General features: G+C 40.1%; 2 protein-coding genes across 2 annotated transcripts; one reads left to right on the forward strand and one right to left on the reverse strand.

Annotated features, from left to right (window-relative positions):
• The first annotated feature begins 12320 nt into the window (after positions 1-12320).
• Positions 12321-16173, forward strand: LOC145088031 (cationic amino acid transporter 2, vacuolar-like). Its single transcript, XM_079026221.1, has 13 exons — positions 12321-12810; positions 12931-13132; positions 13217-13301; positions 13371-13511; positions 13614-13829; positions 13939-14111; positions 14180-14246; positions 14337-14495; positions 14583-14841; positions 14924-15032; positions 15160-15272; positions 15625-15700; positions 15781-16173. Exons 1-13 carry the CDS (start codon positions 12642-12644, stop codon positions 15938-15940), a joined length of 1929 nt encoding a protein of 642 aa, XP_078882347.1. The 5' UTR covers positions 12321-12641; the 3' UTR covers positions 15941-16173.
• A 1728-nt stretch (positions 16174-17901) lies between these two features.
• On the reverse strand, positions 17902-20562 carry EMB2775 (ATPase family associated with various cellular activities (AAA)). The gene is made up of 11 exons (XM_079026222.1): positions 20381-20562; positions 20165-20275; positions 20031-20063; positions 19767-19935; positions 19507-19688; positions 19266-19402; positions 19082-19180; positions 18915-18984; positions 18757-18831; positions 18617-18662; positions 17902-18204 (listed from the first exon to the last, which is right to left on the reverse strand). The coding sequence occupies exons 1-11, from the start codon at positions 20462-20464 to the stop codon at positions 18146-18148; spliced, it is 1065 nt and encodes a 354-aa protein (XP_078882348.1). The 5' UTR covers positions 20465-20562; the 3' UTR covers positions 17902-18145.
• Positions 20563-21134: the final 572 nt, after the last annotated feature.

The following is a 21134-nucleotide window of genomic DNA, read 5'->3' on the forward strand; positions in this document are numbered from 1 at the left end:
TGTTCCGAGATTGTGTGCTGAGGTTATTTGAGGAACGTTATCTAGTGGATATGGTTCCCATACCTTTGCGGGGGAACAAGGTTATTATCGGTATGGATTGGCTAAGCCCCAATGGGGCAGTGATCGACTGCGCGCAACAGTTGGTACGGATCAGGACCCCAAGTGGAGGAGAGCTGGTGATTCAGGGCGAGAGGCCACATCGAGGACCAGCCCTATGTTTAGCAGCGAAAGTTAGGCGTTACCTCCAGCAGGGTTGCGCAGGTTATGTCGTGTATGTTATGGATACCCAGGAGGCGGGTAGAGCGACGGTGGGCGAGGTTCCCATAGTACGAGAGTTCGCGGACGTATTCCCCGAGGAGCTGCCTGGGATACCTTTAGAGCGCCAGGTGGAGTTCAGGATCGACCTAGTACCTAGTGCGGCTCTGATAGCCAAGGCACCCTATCGGGTGGCTCCTCCCGAGATGCAGGAGTTGTCTACGCAGCTGCAGGAGCTGCTAGACAAGGGATTTATCAGGCCAAGTAGTTCGCCTTGGGGATCCCCGATTCTGTTTGTGAAGAAGAAGGACGGGTCACATTGTATGTGTATAGACTATAGGGAGCTGAATAAGGTAACGGTGAAGAACCGTTACCTACTCCTGAGGATTGATGACCTCTTTGACCAGCTACAGGGAGCATCTTGGTTCTCCAAGATTGATCTGCGTTCAGGATATCATCAGATGAGGTTCAGAGAAGAGGATGTGCAGAAGACTACGTTTCGGACGCGCTATGGCCACTACGAGTTTGTGGTTATGCCCTTCGGGCTCACCAATGCTCCTGCCACGTTCATGGACCTCATGAACCGTGTGTGTAGACCGATGTTAGATCGGTCAGTGATAATGTTTATCGATGATATCTTGGTTTATTCCAAGACGCAGGAGGAGCACGAAGAGCACCTGCGGGAGGTGCTAGAGACTTTGAGGAGGGAGAGCTTGTATGCCAAGTTCTCCAAATGTGAGTTTTGGTTACGCGAGGTGTAGTTTCTTGGGAACCTTGTCAACCAGAACGGGATTTCGGTAGACCCGGCCAAGGTGGAGGCCGTGATGAGATGGGAGGTTCCGAAGTCTCCATCCGAGATTCGGAGTTTCCTGGGATTAGCGGGCTATTATCGGAGATTCATCCAGGATTTCTCCAAGATATCCGTACCATTGACCAGGCTAACAAGGAAGGTCGTGGTCTTTCGTTGGGGGCCTGAGCAGCAGGCAGCGTTTGAGACACTAAGACAGAGATTGTGCGAGGCACCAATCTTAGCCATGCCAGAGGGCATGGAGGATTTTGTTGTGTACTGCGATGCGTCCATCTCAGGTTTCGGTGCGGTGTTGATGCAAAGAGGGCATGTCATCGCCTACGCGTCGAGGCAGCCAAAGCCTCACGAGGCGAATTACCCGACGCATGACTTGGAGCTGGGGGCTGTTGTGTTCACCCTCAAGATTAGACATCATTACCTCTATGGGGTTCGCTGTACCATTTACACGGACCATAAGAGTTTGAGGTACCTCATGGATCAGCCGAATCTAAACATGAGGCAGCGTCGGTGGATGGATGTGGTAAAGGATTACGATTTCGAGATACTTTATCACCCGGGTAAGGCCAATGTGGTGGCCGATGCGCTTAGCCGCAAGGCGGCGCCGATCAGGGGTATCTGCATGTGGATGACAGTGGTGACTCCGCTATTGGAGCGGATTCGGGGGGCCCAGCAGGAGGCCATGAAGGAGGAACATCGGAAGAGTGAGCGCATAGTGGGTCAGGTTTCCTCCTTCGACTATGACAGCAGGGGATTATTGACATTACACCACAGGGTGTGGGTGCCATACCTCGGAGGCGTGCGCCAGATCTTGATGGAGGAGGCGCACAAATCCCGATTCTCCATTCATCCCGGAGCGACGAAGATGTATAGGGATCTTCATCTGGACTATTGGTGGCCCTGCATGAAGCGCGACGTTGCATGGTACGTGGAGCGGTTTGAGCATCAGAGACCTCACAGCAAGGTGCAGCCGTTGGACATCCCGCTGTGGAAATGGGAGGATATTACGATGGATTTTATCACCAAGCTTCCCAGGACCGCGCGGGGAGTGGATTCGATATGGGTCATCGTGGATCGATTGACCAAGAACGCCCATTTTATCCCAATTCAGGAGAGCATCTCGGCCGAGAAATTGGCCGATATCTATATCAGAGAGGTGGTGGCCCGGCACGGAGTGCCAGTTTCGGTGATTTCGGATAGGGATGTGCGCTTCACATCCAGGTTTTGGAAAGAAATTTCACGAAGAGTTGGGTACTCTTCTGCATTTCAGCATCGCCTTTCACCCGCAGACAGATGGCCAGAGCGAGCAGACCATCCAGACTCTGGAGGACATGCTGCGGGCATGTGTTTTAGACTTCAAAGGTAGTTGGGATACCTACCTTCTGTTGGCGGAGTTCTCGTATAATAATAGTTATCATGCGAGCATCGACCGTCCTCCCTTCGAGATGTTGTATGGGATGAGGTGCAGGACCCCGATATGCTGGGGCGAGGTTGGCCAGAGGGTCATGGGGAACACCGAAGTAGTGCTCAAGACGACAAAGAAGATTCAGCAGGTCCGGAGCAAGCTTCAGACTACTCAGAGTCGGCAGAAAAGTTATGTCGATAAGCGTCGATCCGACCTGGAGTTCCAGGTCGGAGATATGGTTCTCCTGAAAGTGTCGCCTTGGAAAGGCATCATTCAATTCAGGAAGCGGGTCAAGTTGGGCCCAAGGTATACTGGACCGTTCAGGGTTATAGCCCGAGTGGGCAAGGTGGCATATAGGCTGGATTTGCCAGCCGAACTCAGTCAAATACACGGGACTTTCCATATCTATCAATTGCGGAAGTGTCTGGTGGACGACTCATCAGTAGTACCCTTGGAGGACATTCAGGTTGATGGCAGCCTGAATTACATCGAGCGACCTGTAGCGATCCTCGACCGGAAGTCAAAGGATCTGAGGAACAAGAGGGTTTAGCTGGTAAAGGTGCAATGGCAGCACCGGAAGGGCTCAGAATTAACATAGGAGCCGATGGATGAGATGATGGAGCATTACCCAGAGCTGTTCCAGGATCGACCGCAGACTTCGAGGACGAAGTCTAAAATAAGTGGGGGAGATTTGTAGCACCTGATTCTTGGTACGTATTCTGTTATTAAATCTTCAATTATTTTGCATTTTTGGCATTGGACTCGGCGAGTCGAAGGACTGACTCGCCGAGTAGAAGCGGGATGAGACGCGGAGTTTAAGTTGCGGACTCGGCAAGTTGGTTCCCGGACTCGACGAGTAGCCGCTGTCTGGACAAAAACCCTAATCCAGGGGTTTGCACCCTATTTAAACGACCTTATGCAGCCTCCATTCCCCCCTTTATGCTCCCAAACACTTCTCATAGCAAACCCTAGCCGTTCTTGAGAAAATCTAAGGCTTTTGAGTGATTCTTGTGAGTTTTGACCTCAAGGAAGAAGGAAGAGCATAGAAGGATCAAGAGGAGACTGAAGGATTCAATTTTGGTTCATCATTTGCAGTCTACAGAAGGTATAAAGTCTTAACCTTGCTCATTCATTTGTTAGATCCCTCTTTGAGGTGATTTAGGGCTTTTATAAGCCATTTTTGGTGGCCAACCATGTTTGCAAATATGGTTGGGGGTTTGAGCTTCTGGATCATGTCATTATCGGAGTCACAAGACAGATTTGGGTTGCTTTTGCACCCAAGGAAGGCCCCATGCACCAAAAGAACCATTTTAAAGCCTTTTAAGCTCAAAAGTCCCATGCATGCACGTAAAGTTTGTAACTTTACGTGCTAGATCGAGTTTAGGGGCTTGGATCTATCTTTTGGACAAGTGTTGTACATCAGAAATCGAAGTTTTAAGGAGGGGATGTGACCGACTCGGCGAGTCCATTCCTGGACTCGGCGAGTCCAAGGGTTCTGTCCCATATCAGTGAGGGTCAAAAGGACCAGATGAGTGTGGAAAGGTTTTAGGGAGTCCCGGGGAGTGACCCAACGTTATGGACTAAGCAAATTGTTCTGGAAATTCATGGTACTCGGCGAGTGCATGAACGGACTCGGCGAGTCCAAGGCAATCTTCATAGAACTCGAGGAGTTGTTCATCAACTCGGTGAGTCGAGGACAAAATGTGTTCATCGGATGAAGATTAACTCGACGAGTTATTCATACAACTCGACGAGTTGGATGAAGGACCATTGAGTATCAGTTAGGAAGTGAACTCGTCGAGTCAATGCCTAACTCGACGAGTAGAGATGGGAGTAAAGACAATTGACTGGATATGGACTCGACGAGCTGGCAAGCCAACTCGGCGAGTCGGGTCAACTGGAAGTTGACTTTGACTTTGACTTGACTTTGGTTTGGAATCGGTCAGGGGTAAAGTAGTCATTTTACCCTGGGAATAGTATCAATGTCTGATTAAGTGTTTTATGGAAATATAGTCGGGGGATCACCAGAGCAGTTGTCAGATATTTGCGGATCAGCTTTACAGCAGCCAGCCTTTGAGGTGAGTTACCTTCCAGTAGCGGTGGGTCCACGACCACAATGTCGGCCCACCAGTAGGAGTTGTATGTTAGGTGATTGTCTTTGTGATATTCATCTAGGTTTGGTGCCACTTGATATGTTTATGTGCTAGCATGTTATGATGTTATGTGATAGTGGTAGTAGTAGGGGTGAAATAGTCCCCAGTACCCGGTTGAAAGGACCGAAGGGGAGGCCGACACCCCGATATGCCAGACAGTGTCCGGTCGAAAGGACCGAAGGGGAGGTCGGCATCCAGATATGCCAGGCAGTGTCTGGTCGAAAGGACCGAAGGGGAGGCCGGCACCCATATATGCTAGGCAGTGTCCGGTCGAAAGGACCGAAGGGGAGGCTAGCACCCAGATATGTTAGGCAGTGTTCGGTCGAAAGGACCGAAGGGGTAGGTCGGGCACCCAGATATGCCTGACAGTATTAGTATGTTATGTGATTGTATGGTATGTGGTGCGATGGGGGAACTCACTAAACTTCATTCTTACAGTTTACAATTTTGTTTTCAGGTACCTCTTCTTCGAAGGGGAAGGAGCTGGCACGGTAGCGGCACATCATACACGCACATTGTTTTCTGCACCATGAGTTATTTTGGGATTTGTACTCTGACATTATGGTTGTTTTTATGTTTTGGTTTTCGGACACAAAATATGTTTATGAAATGATAGGATCAAACGATGTTTATTTACAAATTTTTTCCAAAGTATTGATTTAAAAATGAAATTTTTGGACGTGAAAATTGGGTCGTTACACATAAATAGCACTCACAAATAAATAATGGCTCTCAAAGGCTAGATTAAATCCACTCCTCCAATTCCACAGAAGGGTAAAAGAACATTTTACCCCTCCCTGACCCAAAAGTCCAAAGGTTGACCAAAACCCTAAAAGTCAACGGAAGTCAATAGGAGGCAGTACGTGGCGCGTACCTTCTCTGTACGCAGGGTGTATGCCGGCGAACCACAATCGGGGTCTCAACCCCTTACGCTGCGCGTACTGAGAGTTACGCCCAGCGTAAGTCTCAGTTTCAGCCTTTCCTTGGATTTTGGTCTTAAACGGTTAAGACACTCATTCAACTTGCAGATCTGACTTACCCTAAGCCTCTTATCCCATAAAGTCGGAACCTTTAAGCCTTTGCATGGCTGTAAAGGTCCTTACACACTCTAACACCTTTCCTTCTTCCTAAAAAGGTCTAGATCTCATGCATGGCTCAATATTCACGTCCAAGATTGCATTTTTATGAACATACAACTCTTATAGTCCTTAAATATGGTAGATCTAGGCCAATGGAGACCATTTTCTCATAAAGTCTCCACCTTGGGACCAAAAACCCTAGAAATTGGTCCAAGAAGCACACAACACAAATGACAAGGAAAGTTTTGAGCTTTTTACCTCAGAAAGAAGCTCCAACCTCTGAAAAGCTCGGGTCTACTCTTGTCTACAAACTCCTAGCTTCCAAAATGGCCTCCTCTTCTCTTTCACCACCTTGAAATGGCACTTTGAAGCTTAGAACACAACACACTAGCTAGAAACGAAGGAGGACTCTCTATTAGGGTTTCACTCTCTGAAATGGTGGTTGAGGATAAGGCCTTAACATTCCTTTTATAGTGCACAAGCCACAAATTAGGGTTTACATTTGGGCACGATACGCCCAGCGTAACCCTAGGTACGCCCAGCGTACCGAGGCGAGTCCGCGTCCAACTTAAGCGCACGAGTACGCGCAGCGTACTCTTCAGTACGCCCAGCATACTCACTTGCCTAACATTTCATTTTAGGGGATTAACTTGACAACTTGGGAAAAGGAGAAGGGTTTAAGAGACACACCTGAATTCGGGATGTTACAAGTTCTGCACTACTTGCGATGTGAGTTATCCTCACTATATCAACAGGGTATAAGGCACCAAGGCTAGCCCTTTATGGATTGTATTCGGATTATTATGTGATATGCCCACTGATTTATATCCTGTAGTTAGTATGCTATGTTAGTGACCTGTTAGGTTGGTATCCTAGTTTAGGATTGTAACAACCCGATATTTCAAGTCAATGTAACTATCTGAAGCCAAGTATTGTTACATATGTTTGGAGATAATAAAAAAATAGCTTCAAAAATGAAATGTTCAAAAATCCCATTTGGATGTACTAAGTGGTAGATATCGTAACAAGGTTTTAAAAAATATAAAGAACACAAAAATCTGAGTTATAACGAAGAAGTTATGACCAATCGAAGATCCGCAACAAAACCGGTAAAACACTATTAAGCATAAAACGCGAATTTCAATGAAATGCTTTTGAGCCTTAGGTATCTAAATGAAAGTCGTAGATATCATTAAACCGTAAACGTATATAAAAAGAATGTCCAAATCTGACTCCGTATGAGGAAGTTATGATTTTTCTAAGTTTCGGATATAACATTAGACAACTAAAAACTCAAATTAGAGATCGAGTGACTTTTAGCTGGCACAACCTAAACGAGAATCGAAGATGTCGACAATAGTAGTACAATGGTAAAAAGACAGACGAAAATGAACGTCGGATGAAGAAGTTATGAATTTTTAACGGACTTTTCTTGTCCCGGCCTGTTAAAAATGTAATATTAAAAATAAAATTCAAAATTAGCCGACGAAGTCTAAACGAGAGTTGTACGCTATATTCTCACCTACGCGTGTATATAAAGAACGTCAAAATCGAAACTTGTATTCGAGAGATATGAATTTCCGAAGTTCGGGACACGAAACCCCACATTGTCAGGCGACTCACGACGTGAGCCAGTGATGGATGGGTTCCAGAGTCGGGTTGTCAGAATTCAAGTCAGCGGATGGATAAGATCAAACTCACGACGTGAGCCACCCCATGCTCACGACGTGAGCTCCAAAATTACACCCAATAAATAGAAACCGAAGGTGTCGGGTTTAGGCTGCTCAATTCTACTCTCCTTTCTACTTTTACTCTGTTTTAAGCATCCCGAGACTACCCCGACGCCCCGGTTACGTATCCAAGCCCCGACGGAAGCCCGAAGTCCCGAAGTTCCCGAGAAACTTGCTTCTTTCCAGTCGAAGTGTTATCTGAGTTAAACATCGTCTTCTTCAAACCGTCATTCTTACCAAGTGAGTTCATACTCCTATCACTACACTTTGAAATGCTTTTAAATGATTTTAAACACTTTTAAGGGGGGGGGGGGGGGGGGGAGAGATACAAGTAAACACATGGTTAAACTCGTGTGAAAAACATCAATCTTTTGCTATACTTTTCATACTATTGTTATAACTATCTTATAAAGTTGTTAACATGCAAAACATCACACATCACAACTTTACCCTCATGGGATACAATATGTTTTATAAATAGAGATATGATTTATTTATTTTCTTGCATAACATATCATGACAAGGGTAATCATTTTGGACATAAACATATACATTTCAAAATACGTGACTTAATTGAGAATATGTGAGTCATTTGTCTTCATCGTACCTATCAAGGTATACAAGAAAGCCCTGTTTTATAACCAGAGTCTCCACCCGGAGAATGTGATAAATGTGTATAGATCTATACGGGACTGATGATCCCGCACCCTGACTGTTAGCTACAGTCCGCGGGGTGACAAATATCATAACGCTTCAACGCCTGAAGAACGTCGCCGCAGACAAATCCATCATAGTACGGTTATGAAAACTCACAGGATAGCCAATTATTATGGTATTATGTTATTACGGGAAAAGTAATATTACAGTTATTTTTACGTGAAACTACAAGCTTCCTATAGTTTTGTTTACTAATAAAACTATACATCATTATTTTAAGTATGACATATTTACTTACAAGTTACAGTCTTGGGCATTTAAGACTGCTTCCCACTAAAATATAGGTTTTTCCTGGTTCAATACATTCATTTCATACAAACAACGATTCATAACTCATTTTATAAGAAAATATCAGATTTTCTGGAAAACAAACATGAACTTTCGAATGGCATACATTTACACAAATATCTACTTATGAACTCACCAACTTAATTGTTGAGACTTTTTCTTTGAAATAACTTGTATTCTCAGGGAATCGCTAAACACCGGGTTAGCAACTACTTTTGGGGACTAATGCTCTGGCGTTAATAACATCTTTTGGAGCTTCATATTGTATTTGACTTTTGAAACATGCAATACAACAATCATATAAACTTTTCAAATATATATTATGGTGGTGTGTACTTTCTTTACTATTCATTTGTTATGATACTGTACACGACGTCCTCTACCCCCCGAACGTTTCCGCCGTTCAGGTTTGGGGGTGTGACAAGGATCATTGCTATGTTTGTGATGTGTTAGATTGGTTGATTGTCATATGCATGTTATTGTTTGTATGTTATCCATGTGCACATGATTGTTTGTTTGGGGGTTGGGTTGAGGCGGTCATGCTTCGTGTTGTAGGCCAACATTCTCGGGGTGGTTCGGATAGGTTGTAGGCCCTGAGGAGGCGGTCCAGTCAGGCCGAAGGCCCGACGGGTGGTCCGGATAGGCTGTAGGCCCTGCGAGGCGGTCCAGTCATGTCGAAGTCTCGGGAGCGGTCCAGATAGGCTGTAGGCCCTAAGGAGACGGTCCTGTCATGCTGAAGGCTCATTTTACATGATGTTTGTTATTATTTTACTGGGTGGTATATATTGGTATTTTGGGGGTAACTCACTAAGCCTTCGAGCTTACATTTATTATTTTTGGTTTCAGGTACTTCAGGTGATCATGGCAAGGCGAAGGCGTGACGTACACATCCTCACATTTTATGATATGGGATTTTTGGGAACTCTGATATGAAAACATTTTGAAAACAATTTGTAAACTATGTTGATGTTTAAATAATTTTATTTACCGGATTGGTTTTGAAAAGTTTAAAATTTTAGTAAAATTTTGGGTTGTTACAATGACAAAGGAAACTGTATCGGAGTTGAAGTGGAATTGAAATAAGTTTGTTGGTATGATATTTGTAGTGAACTTTGAGTATTTAGTAGGTTGATATTAACCCTCATATTAAGTGAATATCATAGGAGAGGTTGTGTTCGAATGTGAGTTTGAATTTTGTGGAGGGGTGTTTGGGTTTTAATATAATTTTTATTTTTTGAGGTATGAAACTGTATAAAATAAATAGAAAGAAAAGAATGATGTAAAAAATTGAGTGGAATGATATGTTTTTATAGGTATTTTTTAAAAAAATCCAACCATTTGACCTACAGTCATATGATTGTTCACTTTTTCCTTGTGTTGAGCAGCATCAAAATTTCTATGAGAGTCACCGACACATTATGATGGGGAGGTGTTTCAATGGCCTCCATGGCGTTAAAGCTGGCAAACTCAGCCTCCTCCACATTGTTTCTGACCCATACCTAACAACCTTAGGTTGTGAGGAGTGGTGTCGGCATTGCCAAACACCACCTCATCTTCTTCCCCTCTCCACGTAGACTTCCAACCTTACAGAGGAGAGAGACTCGACAATGGGCTGCCGAGTTATGCGTTTTTTCTTTATTTGTCGAGTTTGGGGGCGGTGTGCCTTCGACGTGCCGAGCCCCACCTCAGCGACGCCGAGCTCTTTTCGACGCCTCTCCATGTAAGGTTATATTAGGCCATCAGGTATGTTCACATTGTAGTCACGAGTGAAAATGACTCCACATCATCATCATGTATTGTTCACAACACATTTGTTTGGGGATGGTGTTCACTAGTAGGGGTGCAAACGAGCCAAGCTACTCGAGAGCTACTCGGGATCGGCTCGTTAAAAGCTCGACTCGAAACTGGTTTTAAACGAGCTCGAGCTTAATATTAAGCTCATTTATTAAACAAGCTCGAGCTCGAGCCTATGTCACTAAGCTCGATTAGGCTCGCGAGCCTAAACGAGCCTTATATATTATAATTTATTATTATTTTAATATATATTAAAATAAAAACATATTTGGGAAAATATGGATTTCGGGTATTAGTAAACGAGCTTCTTAACGAGTTTGAGCCGAGCTTAAGCTTATTTAGGCACATCAAACGAAAAACGAGCCGAGCTCGGTAAAAGAAAGCTCGAATCGAGCCGAGCTCGAGCTCGAGTCTCGTATAACTTAAACGAGCCTGAGCTGAGCCTGGTCAGGCTCGGGCTCGGCTCGGCTCGTTTGCACCCATATTCGCTAGTGATCAAGAGAGAAAAACCAATGAGAGTTTGGAGCTAGCCAATCATAATCCCGAAAGAATCCGTAAAATTAACTACTTCACATAAAATTCTTACGCGTGAAAATACATCCCTACCTCTCATGGCCTCATAGAAAGATATTGTCACCAAAAAAAAAAAAGTACACAGCTAGCCCCAAGTGATATTAGCAGGACCAACACCAAGGCCAATGAGAAGGACACCCTATAAAGCCTTTGAACTGCAAGAAATAAATGACATTACATTGCTAGTTTTAGTTGAAAGAAAGTTAGCAATACCGATGTTGACTCAATTTTATATTGATATTTGGTAAAGGCCCCAATTATTACTTACCTGCATGGACCAATATCTAATTCAATTCTTCACATTGGCCCCTATAGCTTCATAAAGTTCTCATTTTGGCCGTCATGACTTAAGTTCTTGCCTTTTCTAGGACTATAATTTACATTTTTAGGGGGCAAGAATCGACATTAGGTACATATTGGATCCTAGGGCGGATCCAATAATTTTTTGAAGAGGGGGTAATTTTTGTTTATTATTTGGATCCCTTTACACTTGAGATTATGCAAGTTGACTTCCCATTACTATTGTTTTTCAAAAACCTATAGTAACACCATACTAACAACAAACAAAAATTGTTAAAAGTTAGTAAGCTTCATGAAACTAAAAATCAAGCTTAAAACATGATATTATTTGAAGCTTTTGGAGAGTTGAGCTTCAAACAACTAGGTTTGTTGCATGTGATTTTATTACAAGCAACTTAGTTATCTACCAGATGATTTGGTGTCAACATTGACGTAAAGGCTATAGCAAAACGGAGAGCTAGATCTTATTGATTTCTATTTGGTCATTGTCCATCTCTTTTATCAGCATCACAACCGTATACAACTACCTCATCCATTTTCATTTTGTTTTGGTCAAAATAATTATCAATCCAAGTTCATCATTATTATCATTATTACTATAACCATTTTCATCTTCTATCTAATACATACATGAATACATGATGATGTTCAAAGTGTAACCTTCCACACTCCAAATCTTTAAAATCGCACCTTGATAAAAAGAAGTACAAAAACACAATCAAAATCAAAGATTCAAATCATTTGATATCCATCTAATCAACTTATCTTCTAAAACTTTGCGACTTTATTGTAAAATCTGAAACTATAGGTACTATATTGAAAATCCCTTGAACCGTAATAATTGTATGTTTGAAATGAACAATAAACAAGTATTTCATTTATTCATGTTCATAAGGGTGGACCCAATCATTGTGTAGCACTATATTAAAATTGTATATTACTCAATTATCATTATAATATCTTGAGAAGACAGACGCTAACATTGTTGGATGATGATGTGTGAAATGACCAAAAAAACAATGTTTTGTATATATATATTTTTTCAGGAAATAATATTAGGAATCAATGAAAAAGCAAAATAGGCAGGAGGATTAGGAATGAATGAACGTGAGCAAGAGACTACACAAACAAACAATAGAAAATTCAGGACCGCCCGCCCATAATGGGCCCGGTTCATCCAATAACAACAGTGCCTATATTTATAATACAGAGCCAGCATATAACCAGACAAACCATCCTGACGCTTTCTCCATTGATACGCAACGCAAGGCTTGGTTTGGTTGCGTCTTGATATCTACCCAAATCTGCCAGCCAATCCATCCCTATTAGTATTAGGGGGAAGGATTGAATCTTTAAGAATCTATCTTGAATCTAAGATATAGATAGCTAGATCTCTGTTTCTCATTATTATGCTGGCAGGTTTTCTAGATTCGTGACCAAATAAACCAATACCGGAGAACAAAAAAGACTCAGATACCGTTGATAACCGAGCGTTGATTCCGATACCCAATTGTCTGTAATTGAGATTGGGTTTTCTATTTGATGGGTTTTGTTGCTGAGTCAAATCAGGGGGCTATTGGTAATGGAGGAAAGTCAGGGTTAAGAAGTTTGGTGAGGAGGAAACGGGTTGATTCGGTTCATTCGAAGTCATTAGAGACAGGCCATCATCAATTGGCTAAGGAATTATCGATTGCGCATCTCATCGCCATAGGTAAAACAAAAACGAAACAGAGAATTCTGTTATTTTATCGTACTTCAAATTCTGAAATCCTCTCGTTTTCGTTCCATATTGAAAGATCTGTATTAATATTGGGATTACGAAATTTATCAGGTGTTGGTTCGACAATCGGAGCTGGGGTTTACATTCTTGTGGGTACAGTTGCTAGAGAACATTCTGGCCCTGCTTTAGCCTTTTCTTTCCTTATTGCTGGTATAGCAGCTGCTCTTTCTGCCTTTTGTTATGCTGAGCTTGCAAGTCGCTGTCCTTCAGCTGGAAGTGCCTATCATTATTCCTACATCTGTGTTGGAGAAGGGTAGGTTCTTCATCTTCAAATTCTTAATAAGCTATGATATTGTAAAAATCTTGAATGCTGATATTACCATTTTCTAATTTTCAGTCTTGCTTGGATAATCGGATGGGCTTTGATTTTGGAATATACAATTGGAGGATCTGCAGTTGCTCGTGGCATTTCTCCTAATCTGGTATGTATATGAAAATAATAGGCAATGATACTACTTTCTGGACTTAATTGGCATTTCTCCTACGTTCAGGCATTGCTCTTTGGGGGCCCAGATAGTCTACCATTTTTTCTTGCACGCTATTCTATTCCTTCACTTGGTATTGTGGTGGACCCTTGTGCAGCTTTCTTGGTGTTTATTGTTACAGGGCTATTATGTGTTGGAATCAAAGAGGTATTCCTTCATTTTCTTCCAAAGATCTTTTTTTTCTTCTTCACTAAGTTGTGTTGGAACTGTTGTTGAACATGTTTGTTTCATGAAATTTGAATGTTGCAGAGCACTTTCGTGCAATCAGTGGTCACGACTGCAAACATATGTGCTATGATCTTTATTATTTTAGCGGGTGGATATCTAGGGTTCAAAAGCGGATGGATTGGGTATAGACTTCCTGTTGGGTACTTTCCATTTGGAGTTGATGGGATGCTTGCTGGAGCTTCTACTGTATTCTTTTCATACATAGGGTTTGATTCAGTTGCCAGCACAGCAGAAGAGGTGCTTGATCATCTATATATCTACTCCTTCCATCTCCCCCTGAAAATTGCAACATATATGACTAGTATTTGTCAAATGTCTAAACTAACCTTATGGAGGAATTGTACAGGTGAAGAACCCTCAAAGGGATCTGCCTTTGGGAATTGGAGCTGCACTATCTATATGCTGCATGTTATATATGTTGGTGTCTGCAGTGATTGTTGGTTTAGTGCCATATTATGCCATGGATCCTGACACCCCTATCTCTTCTGCGTTTGCAAGTCATGGTGTTCAATGGGCAGTGTAAGTAACGATCAACGTGCACAAAATAAATGTCAGATTCAATATGCTAATAATCAATTACTTCACAGGTATATCATAACAATTGGAGCTGTCACTGCTCTATGCTCAACTCTTATGGGTTCACTTTTGCCTCAAGTAAAATCATCTTTTCTTGATCATGAAATATAAGAACACTTGTTTCTATTGATTTTTGGTCTCCTGACTGAATTTTTTCTTTTTTTGAAGCCACGAATCTTGATGGCAATGTCTAGAGACGGTTTACTCCCATCATTCTTTTCAGAAGTAAATAAACGCACACAAGTTCCAGTAAAGAGCACGATTCTGACTGGTGTGATTGCTGCTGCCTTGGCATTTGCCATGGATGTTGAACAGCTGGCAGGGATGGTATGTGGCATCTTCTTTTTTTTTTTCTTGAAATGACTCCATAAGTAAAAATATTGAACAAGGTGTTTAAGTTCATTTATGTTGCAGGTGAGTGTAGGTACACTTCTAGCATTCACAATGGTGGCAGTTTCAGTGTTGATACTTAGGTATGTCCCACCGGATGAGGTCCCACTTCCATCATCACTACAAGCAGCAATAGATTCGGTGTCTTTGCGTTATAGTAACAACATTAGAACCGAGGAAATTGATGTTGAGATTAGCAAAAGTCAGACTGGGGAGAAAAATATATCTAAAAAAGGAGAAGCATCAGCTGAATATCCTCTAATTGCTAAAATATCAGCTCAAGGTTTATAATCCAGATTCCTTACTTGCTAAATGATGATGTTTCATTAAAAAGCTATATAATAAAATTATGTGAATCTTGCCAGCCAAATGCAAGGAAAGCAAGAGAAGAAATATTGCAGGGTGGGCTATAATACTTACTTGTATTGGAGCATTGATTCTTACATATTCAGCCTCGAATCTTGGCATTCCTAGGTTGGTTTATTTCTAATTTCTGTGTTATCAAAAAAAATCCCATATTAAAGATTTTTTGGGATTCTGGTCAAAAAGTGAGATCTGTGATGATGGATTATTGAGTTTGTTGGTTGTATGATATGGGCAGATCTTTTCGGTTGACACTATGTGGAGTTGGTGGACTTCTGTTATTATTGGGTCTAGGTGTGCTAAGTTGTATAGACCAGGATGAAGCCAGACATAATTTTGGGCACTCAGGCGGTAATATTTCTGTTACTTAATGATAATGTTGTTGGATTTAATATATATTTGACTTTTCATTGATGGTCAATAGATTTTGGGGTTGAATGCAAGAAATAGTTTCGTTATAGCATCTTACTTTCATTTCTTCATATTACAACATTCTACTATGAAAAAAAAAATCGTAGCAATTTCATTAAAATACATAGCAACTTTCACAGCTATAATCGAGTAGAAGTTGCCCAAATAAGAAAATAATTGGAAGTACAGTTGGGTAGATTTTTTGAAGGAGAATATAGAAAAAATACAAGTGTGTCGTTATTTCTTGCATTTAGCCATGTATGTATTCTAAGAATTACTTATTTGTGTTCAGGTTTCATATGCCCATTTGTTCCTCTCCTGCCTATCCTTTCGATTCTCATCAATGTATATTTGCTGCTAAATCTTGGGTGAGTTTATTTATATTAGTTTTTAAGAATGATATATTAAAAAAAAAAAAGTGTTTTTTGATATGATTGGGATATTTTAGGGCGGATACATGGATGCGGGTATCGGTGTGGCTGGTGATTGGAGTGTTTGTGTATGTGATTTATGGGCGGAGTCATAGCTCCCTGCAACATGCAGTTTATGTGCCTGCAGCTCATGTGGATGAAATTTACAAGAGCAGTGCCGAATCATTGAATTCTTAATTCAGATTGTTTGGCATCAAATAGGAACACTTGTACTTTAAAAAGCTTTTTGTAATATATGTGCCAAGGGAAATGTTTATCTGATGTAAATATTTATTTATATATACATATATGTATTTACTTATTGAATTATTATTATTATTACTAGGGTTTGTGGAATTAATTCCCTGTCGGGAATTCCAGAATGTAATGTATAATTTCTCTTTCTAATAATTCTACGGTAGTTGAAAGAATTGTAGTGTTTTTACCTTGACAAGATCTGTTAATTTATTTCTGTTGATAAAAATTCAGTTTACTTTCAATCAGGCTACATACATACAGATAGAGTCCATTATCAATCAGAACATGACTCCTGACACATACATACCATAACTAAACTGCAGTCTGAAGCCAGCAACCACCATCCATGTTCAACAACTGACAGTCTGACAGGCACCACTAACTAAAACTCTACAAGACATTTCTAGGGGCAGACACAGTATGGCCACTTGCCTCATTATCAACTCAATATCGTATTACATAAATCTTTCTTCATCTTATGTAATCAAATATCATCAATCATGTATTACGTGATGTTGATATTCCCTCATTAATTGCACTTCCCATCATTAATCCATAATAACTCATTATTATCAATCATTCAATCATCAAATCTGTTTTACATCCTTATTAAGTATTGTTATTATCTGAATCCATAAAATCTTGTTTTGATAGCATGTTTGCTACTTGCCAATATTTGTAGTGAAAAGATCCTCTTGTTTTAAACTAAATTCCAAATGTTAATAATACCCGTACACTGTAGTGCATCCTTTGATGCATTCCATTACCATTCATAAACCTTCTCTTCACTCAATTATCATTTTTCAACAAGTATCACAAAATGATCAATCCGTCTTCGAATTCACAAGATCACCTTCTCTGCGAAAAAAGTTCTTGAAAACATAGCGGACAAACTACATTTTTGGCTACGTATTTAAATGACCTTTATTTTTAAACAATTCGCTTCTTTGATAGAAAGTGTTAATGCTTGGCAAATTCATCTTTGTAGATTTTTTTTTTGGCTTTACTCCCTTTCAATACTTTTTTTTTTAAATTATTCTTTCCTTCTTTCAGTAGGTGAAAAAACACCGAATCCAACCTAATCCGAATCCAGTTTCAGGTGGATTTTGATCCGCTCCTAATCTGGATTAAAACCATTTTTATCCAATATGGGTGGATTTGGTGTTACGCCCCGGGATCTAGATCTCGTGACAGGACCTGTACTTGTACTTCCTACAACCGTGAGTATTACTAACACCTAATCCCCTATTGAGAGGAGACTAGGTTAAACTATTCTATGAGATTAAAAGCAATTGGCTTCAAGCATAATTTTATTTCATGAACAACTACCCTTTAAATAGGGAAAAACAAAAGACTCTACTAAGGAAACAAAGATCACCCAAATCGACTCAAATACTAAATGATCCTAATTACCAAATGTAAAAAATGAAACAAGATAATTCCCTAAAATAAGATATTTTACAGAAATTAAAAATACTTATTATCCATATGATTCATAACATTTGGATCCAGATTTGGGCCAATCCAGTTTCTGATCTGGGGTCAAATTCGGCTGCAATCGCAGAATATGAATCTGGTTATAATCCAACGGATCTGATTAGTACTATCCAGATTTGGCGAATCTGGTTTCGGTTTACACCAATTTTCAAATCGGATCAGAATTTTCTGCCCAATCCAGTTTTTCTGTGGATCTCTACTCTCTCTATCTCTCTCCATCATGCTTTTTCTCTATCTTTCAAAACCTCTTTTACACAAGTTTTTGTACAAAGGCCTCCAAAATATGGATGGTTGTAATATTTCTTTGTTTGTGATGATTGGGGGTGCTTCCAAATATCCAAATTCATTATTTTATGAGCAATTTGTTGACTTAATAAAAGTTGAATTAATATGACATCTCAAAATTCTAGCGGAAACAAAGAAATTTATAAACCAAACTTATCAGAAGAACACGATTTTAGTCAACACATAAAAGTCGCAATAGCTTACAACTGACATATAGAAGGGTTCTAACATTCCATTACAAAATCTGTTTCCTAACCTCAAAAGATGGTTTAAGTAGAAACAACATACCAAAACAAAAAGGAAGGGGGTGTCGATTGAAGTTTGAAGCATATGAGGTTCATAAAGCATGATGGTTGGTTGAGCTCAGCCAAATGTCGCAATTAGGAAGCCTTTGTAGATGCTCATGAACTTAGCCACAAATGCTGCAAATCACAAGACAGAAATAAAACATCAATCTTTTCACTTGAAAGTTGCAACATTTCCTTTTTCAAGAAGTTCTAGGGCTGAAGTTACATATTTACCCCTTATCACCATTGTAAATAAACTAAAGGTAATTAATTTGGATCCACAAGGTTTCTTTACTTTAACTTTACTAAAGGGTATTTTAGATATTTAAGAAAAAGTTAGTACAACAGTTTTGAGCTATATGTGTCAACCAAAAGCTACTCCCCATTTTATTATAAACACAAACAACCTTCATGAGCTATGACATCAAGGAAGTATAAAAGATAAAAAAAACTTAATCAACGCACCGATTCAATCTACTGCATGCATGGTTGATAGCAATCACTATAAATTATTATAAAATTCGTAAGAGAATATAGATAGATGTACCTTCAATGTGAAATATGGCTTTCTGTCCAAGGCGCATCCTATGTTCCTAAAAAGAAAAATAAAATAAAATATATCAATACTAAAAGAATAATGGTTTTAGAAAATCTTTCATGGGACAATAGCAAGAACAGTGAGCTCACATAATATGCTGCCCAATGACAGACCTCATGCTTCAACTCAGAATCTAGTTTCTTCAGCAATTCATGAAGCAGTCTCTGAATCATAACAACAAAAATCTTCAATTTCAATTACAGCAAAACCAAATTCAGACTAATTCTATGAGAGGAGAGATTATAACCTTCAATATAACTTCAGGAGGGATACAATTCACAAGTAACTCATACAACTTCCCTCGAACCTGGAACAACCTTTATAAACATATACACATAAAAATAAGTAAAAAAAATATATAATGAAAGCATATACATATAGTGTACAATATGTATAAAGATACAAGATATAAACCTTTTAGGGCTCTGCTCTTTCATAATGTCAGCTGCTATCTCAGATACATATTCTTCCCAGTCCATTGGGGGAATTACTTGATTATTAGTAAAAGGGTACCTATGAGAATAAAAAATCTCATATTAGCATTCTTTTAAATAACACCACAACAAAACACAAGAAAAAGTGCAAGATTGATCTTAACTGCTGGACACGACATGTCTCAAATGACAATATAGCCCTCCTTAAACTCCGACCAGATTTTTCTGCTATGCGAGCAGCAAATCCAGGAGGAAGTTGTAACCCCTCCTTTTTGCCAATAAATTCCAGAACCTTAACAATCTGAATAAAAAAACAAGTTTGGCATACATCCCTATTAATACTCCTATGTATGTATAATCAATCAGTTATCCATCCCTACTAAGACTGAAACTGCAAATACTGACCTGGTCTTCTTTTGGTGCACTTATTCGCACATTAAGACATCGAGAGCGAACAGCTTCAGTAACCTTTGATGAGCTGTCACAGCATAGGATCAAACGACAGGAGGCACTATACTTCTCCATTGTTCTTCTTAGAGAGTGTTGTGCTTCTCTTGAAAGTTTATCAACCTCATTGAGTACTAATACTGATACAGCATATATGAAACACCATGAGCATATTGGTAGGACAGATGTCACATATATAAGAATACTTGTTTGCAAACCTTTGAAACCCTTCTTTCCTTTAACGTCAATTGGTCTGTTCTTTGCCATTTCTTTAATGATTTCTTGAACAATGTACCTATCCTGGAACCCAGCATCACTTGGGTTCAGCTCCACATGGTGGGAGCTTGAAAGAGTCGTGAGTTCCAAATCAATAGTTCTACTTCCGGCCTGCAAAAGAGCCATGTTTCAACCTTGTTATATACTGCGTGATAGTTACCTCTGCATAATCAGGAATAAAAATAATTCAGAAGCGGGATACTTACATCAACTTTCCAGGTTTTGTTCTCCACTTTCACCTGTAAATTAACCAAATTCAGGAAGAACAGACATTTTCATCATCCGACTAGAGGGCCATAAAATTAAACAAAAGAGAGAAGAGATAGAATTTTAGAGAGACCTTCTCGGCACTAGCCCCAAACATCTGCCTGAGAAGGGCCATAATTAGGGTTTTCTTCCCGGAACCCGATGGGCCATAGAAGAGTAAATGTGGGCAATCCTGCTCGGTGACCTAATACATATATGATGAAAATCACAACGATCTAAATGAGAAACCCTAGTTTTCGGGGTAAACATCTAAATTCCAGAAAGTTAAAGAGGGTGCATTAAGGAGTACCAATTTCTTGAGATTTTGAGCGACATCTTCGTGTACAAGAACCTTGTCCAGAGATTTTGGTCTGTATTTGTCCACCCAAAGCATCTTTCAAGGAGACGGAGAGGATGCGTGCGTATGAATTGTGATAGTGAAGAACTGGCGGGAAATGATATGAGCAAGCCAGCAGTAAAGGGGTTGTTCTTGGAGCCATTTTAAAGGGGCCATTGGCAATGGGCCCAAATCGTGTATGTCGTCATTGTGATTTGTGTGTTCTAATCTTGATTGGTGTAAAATTTATGGGTGGATGTCAGGATGTGGATTGTTGATAATAGCTAAATGAACAATAGTTAAACAATAAACTTTCCAATAATTAAAGATTATGATAAAACCATTTTAATTATTTTTATACACAATGTCAAAACTACTATGACCATAATTAAAATCCTAGGAAGTTGACGTGTCTACAAACTTCTATTCTTCCAACTTCAAACTAATAATCTGGTTCGTCTTTTTAACTAAAACTACATTTCCTATGGTTCAGACATATATCCTTCCAACATTAATCTATCGGTTCAGTTTACGATATTTTTCTTTAACTTTAATTGTGTTTCCTTCAGTTCCGACTACATATCTTTCAACTCATTATGCATGTCAAGAAGCAAATCTTTATAGCTTTGTAAGTTAGTTATCCGTTTATCTATCTAAAATATTTAGTTTTTTCTTGTGTCATGTAAAAATATCACGTTAAATGTAGTTGAAATAAACAATAATATAG

Source organism: Lactuca serriola, chromosome 2 (assembly GCF_051521515.1).
Source record: "Lactuca serriola cultivar US96UC23 chromosome 2, Lser_US96UC23_V15, whole genome shotgun sequence".
NCBI classification, from domain to species: Eukaryota; Viridiplantae; Streptophyta; class Magnoliopsida; order Asterales; family Asteraceae; genus Lactuca; species Lactuca serriola.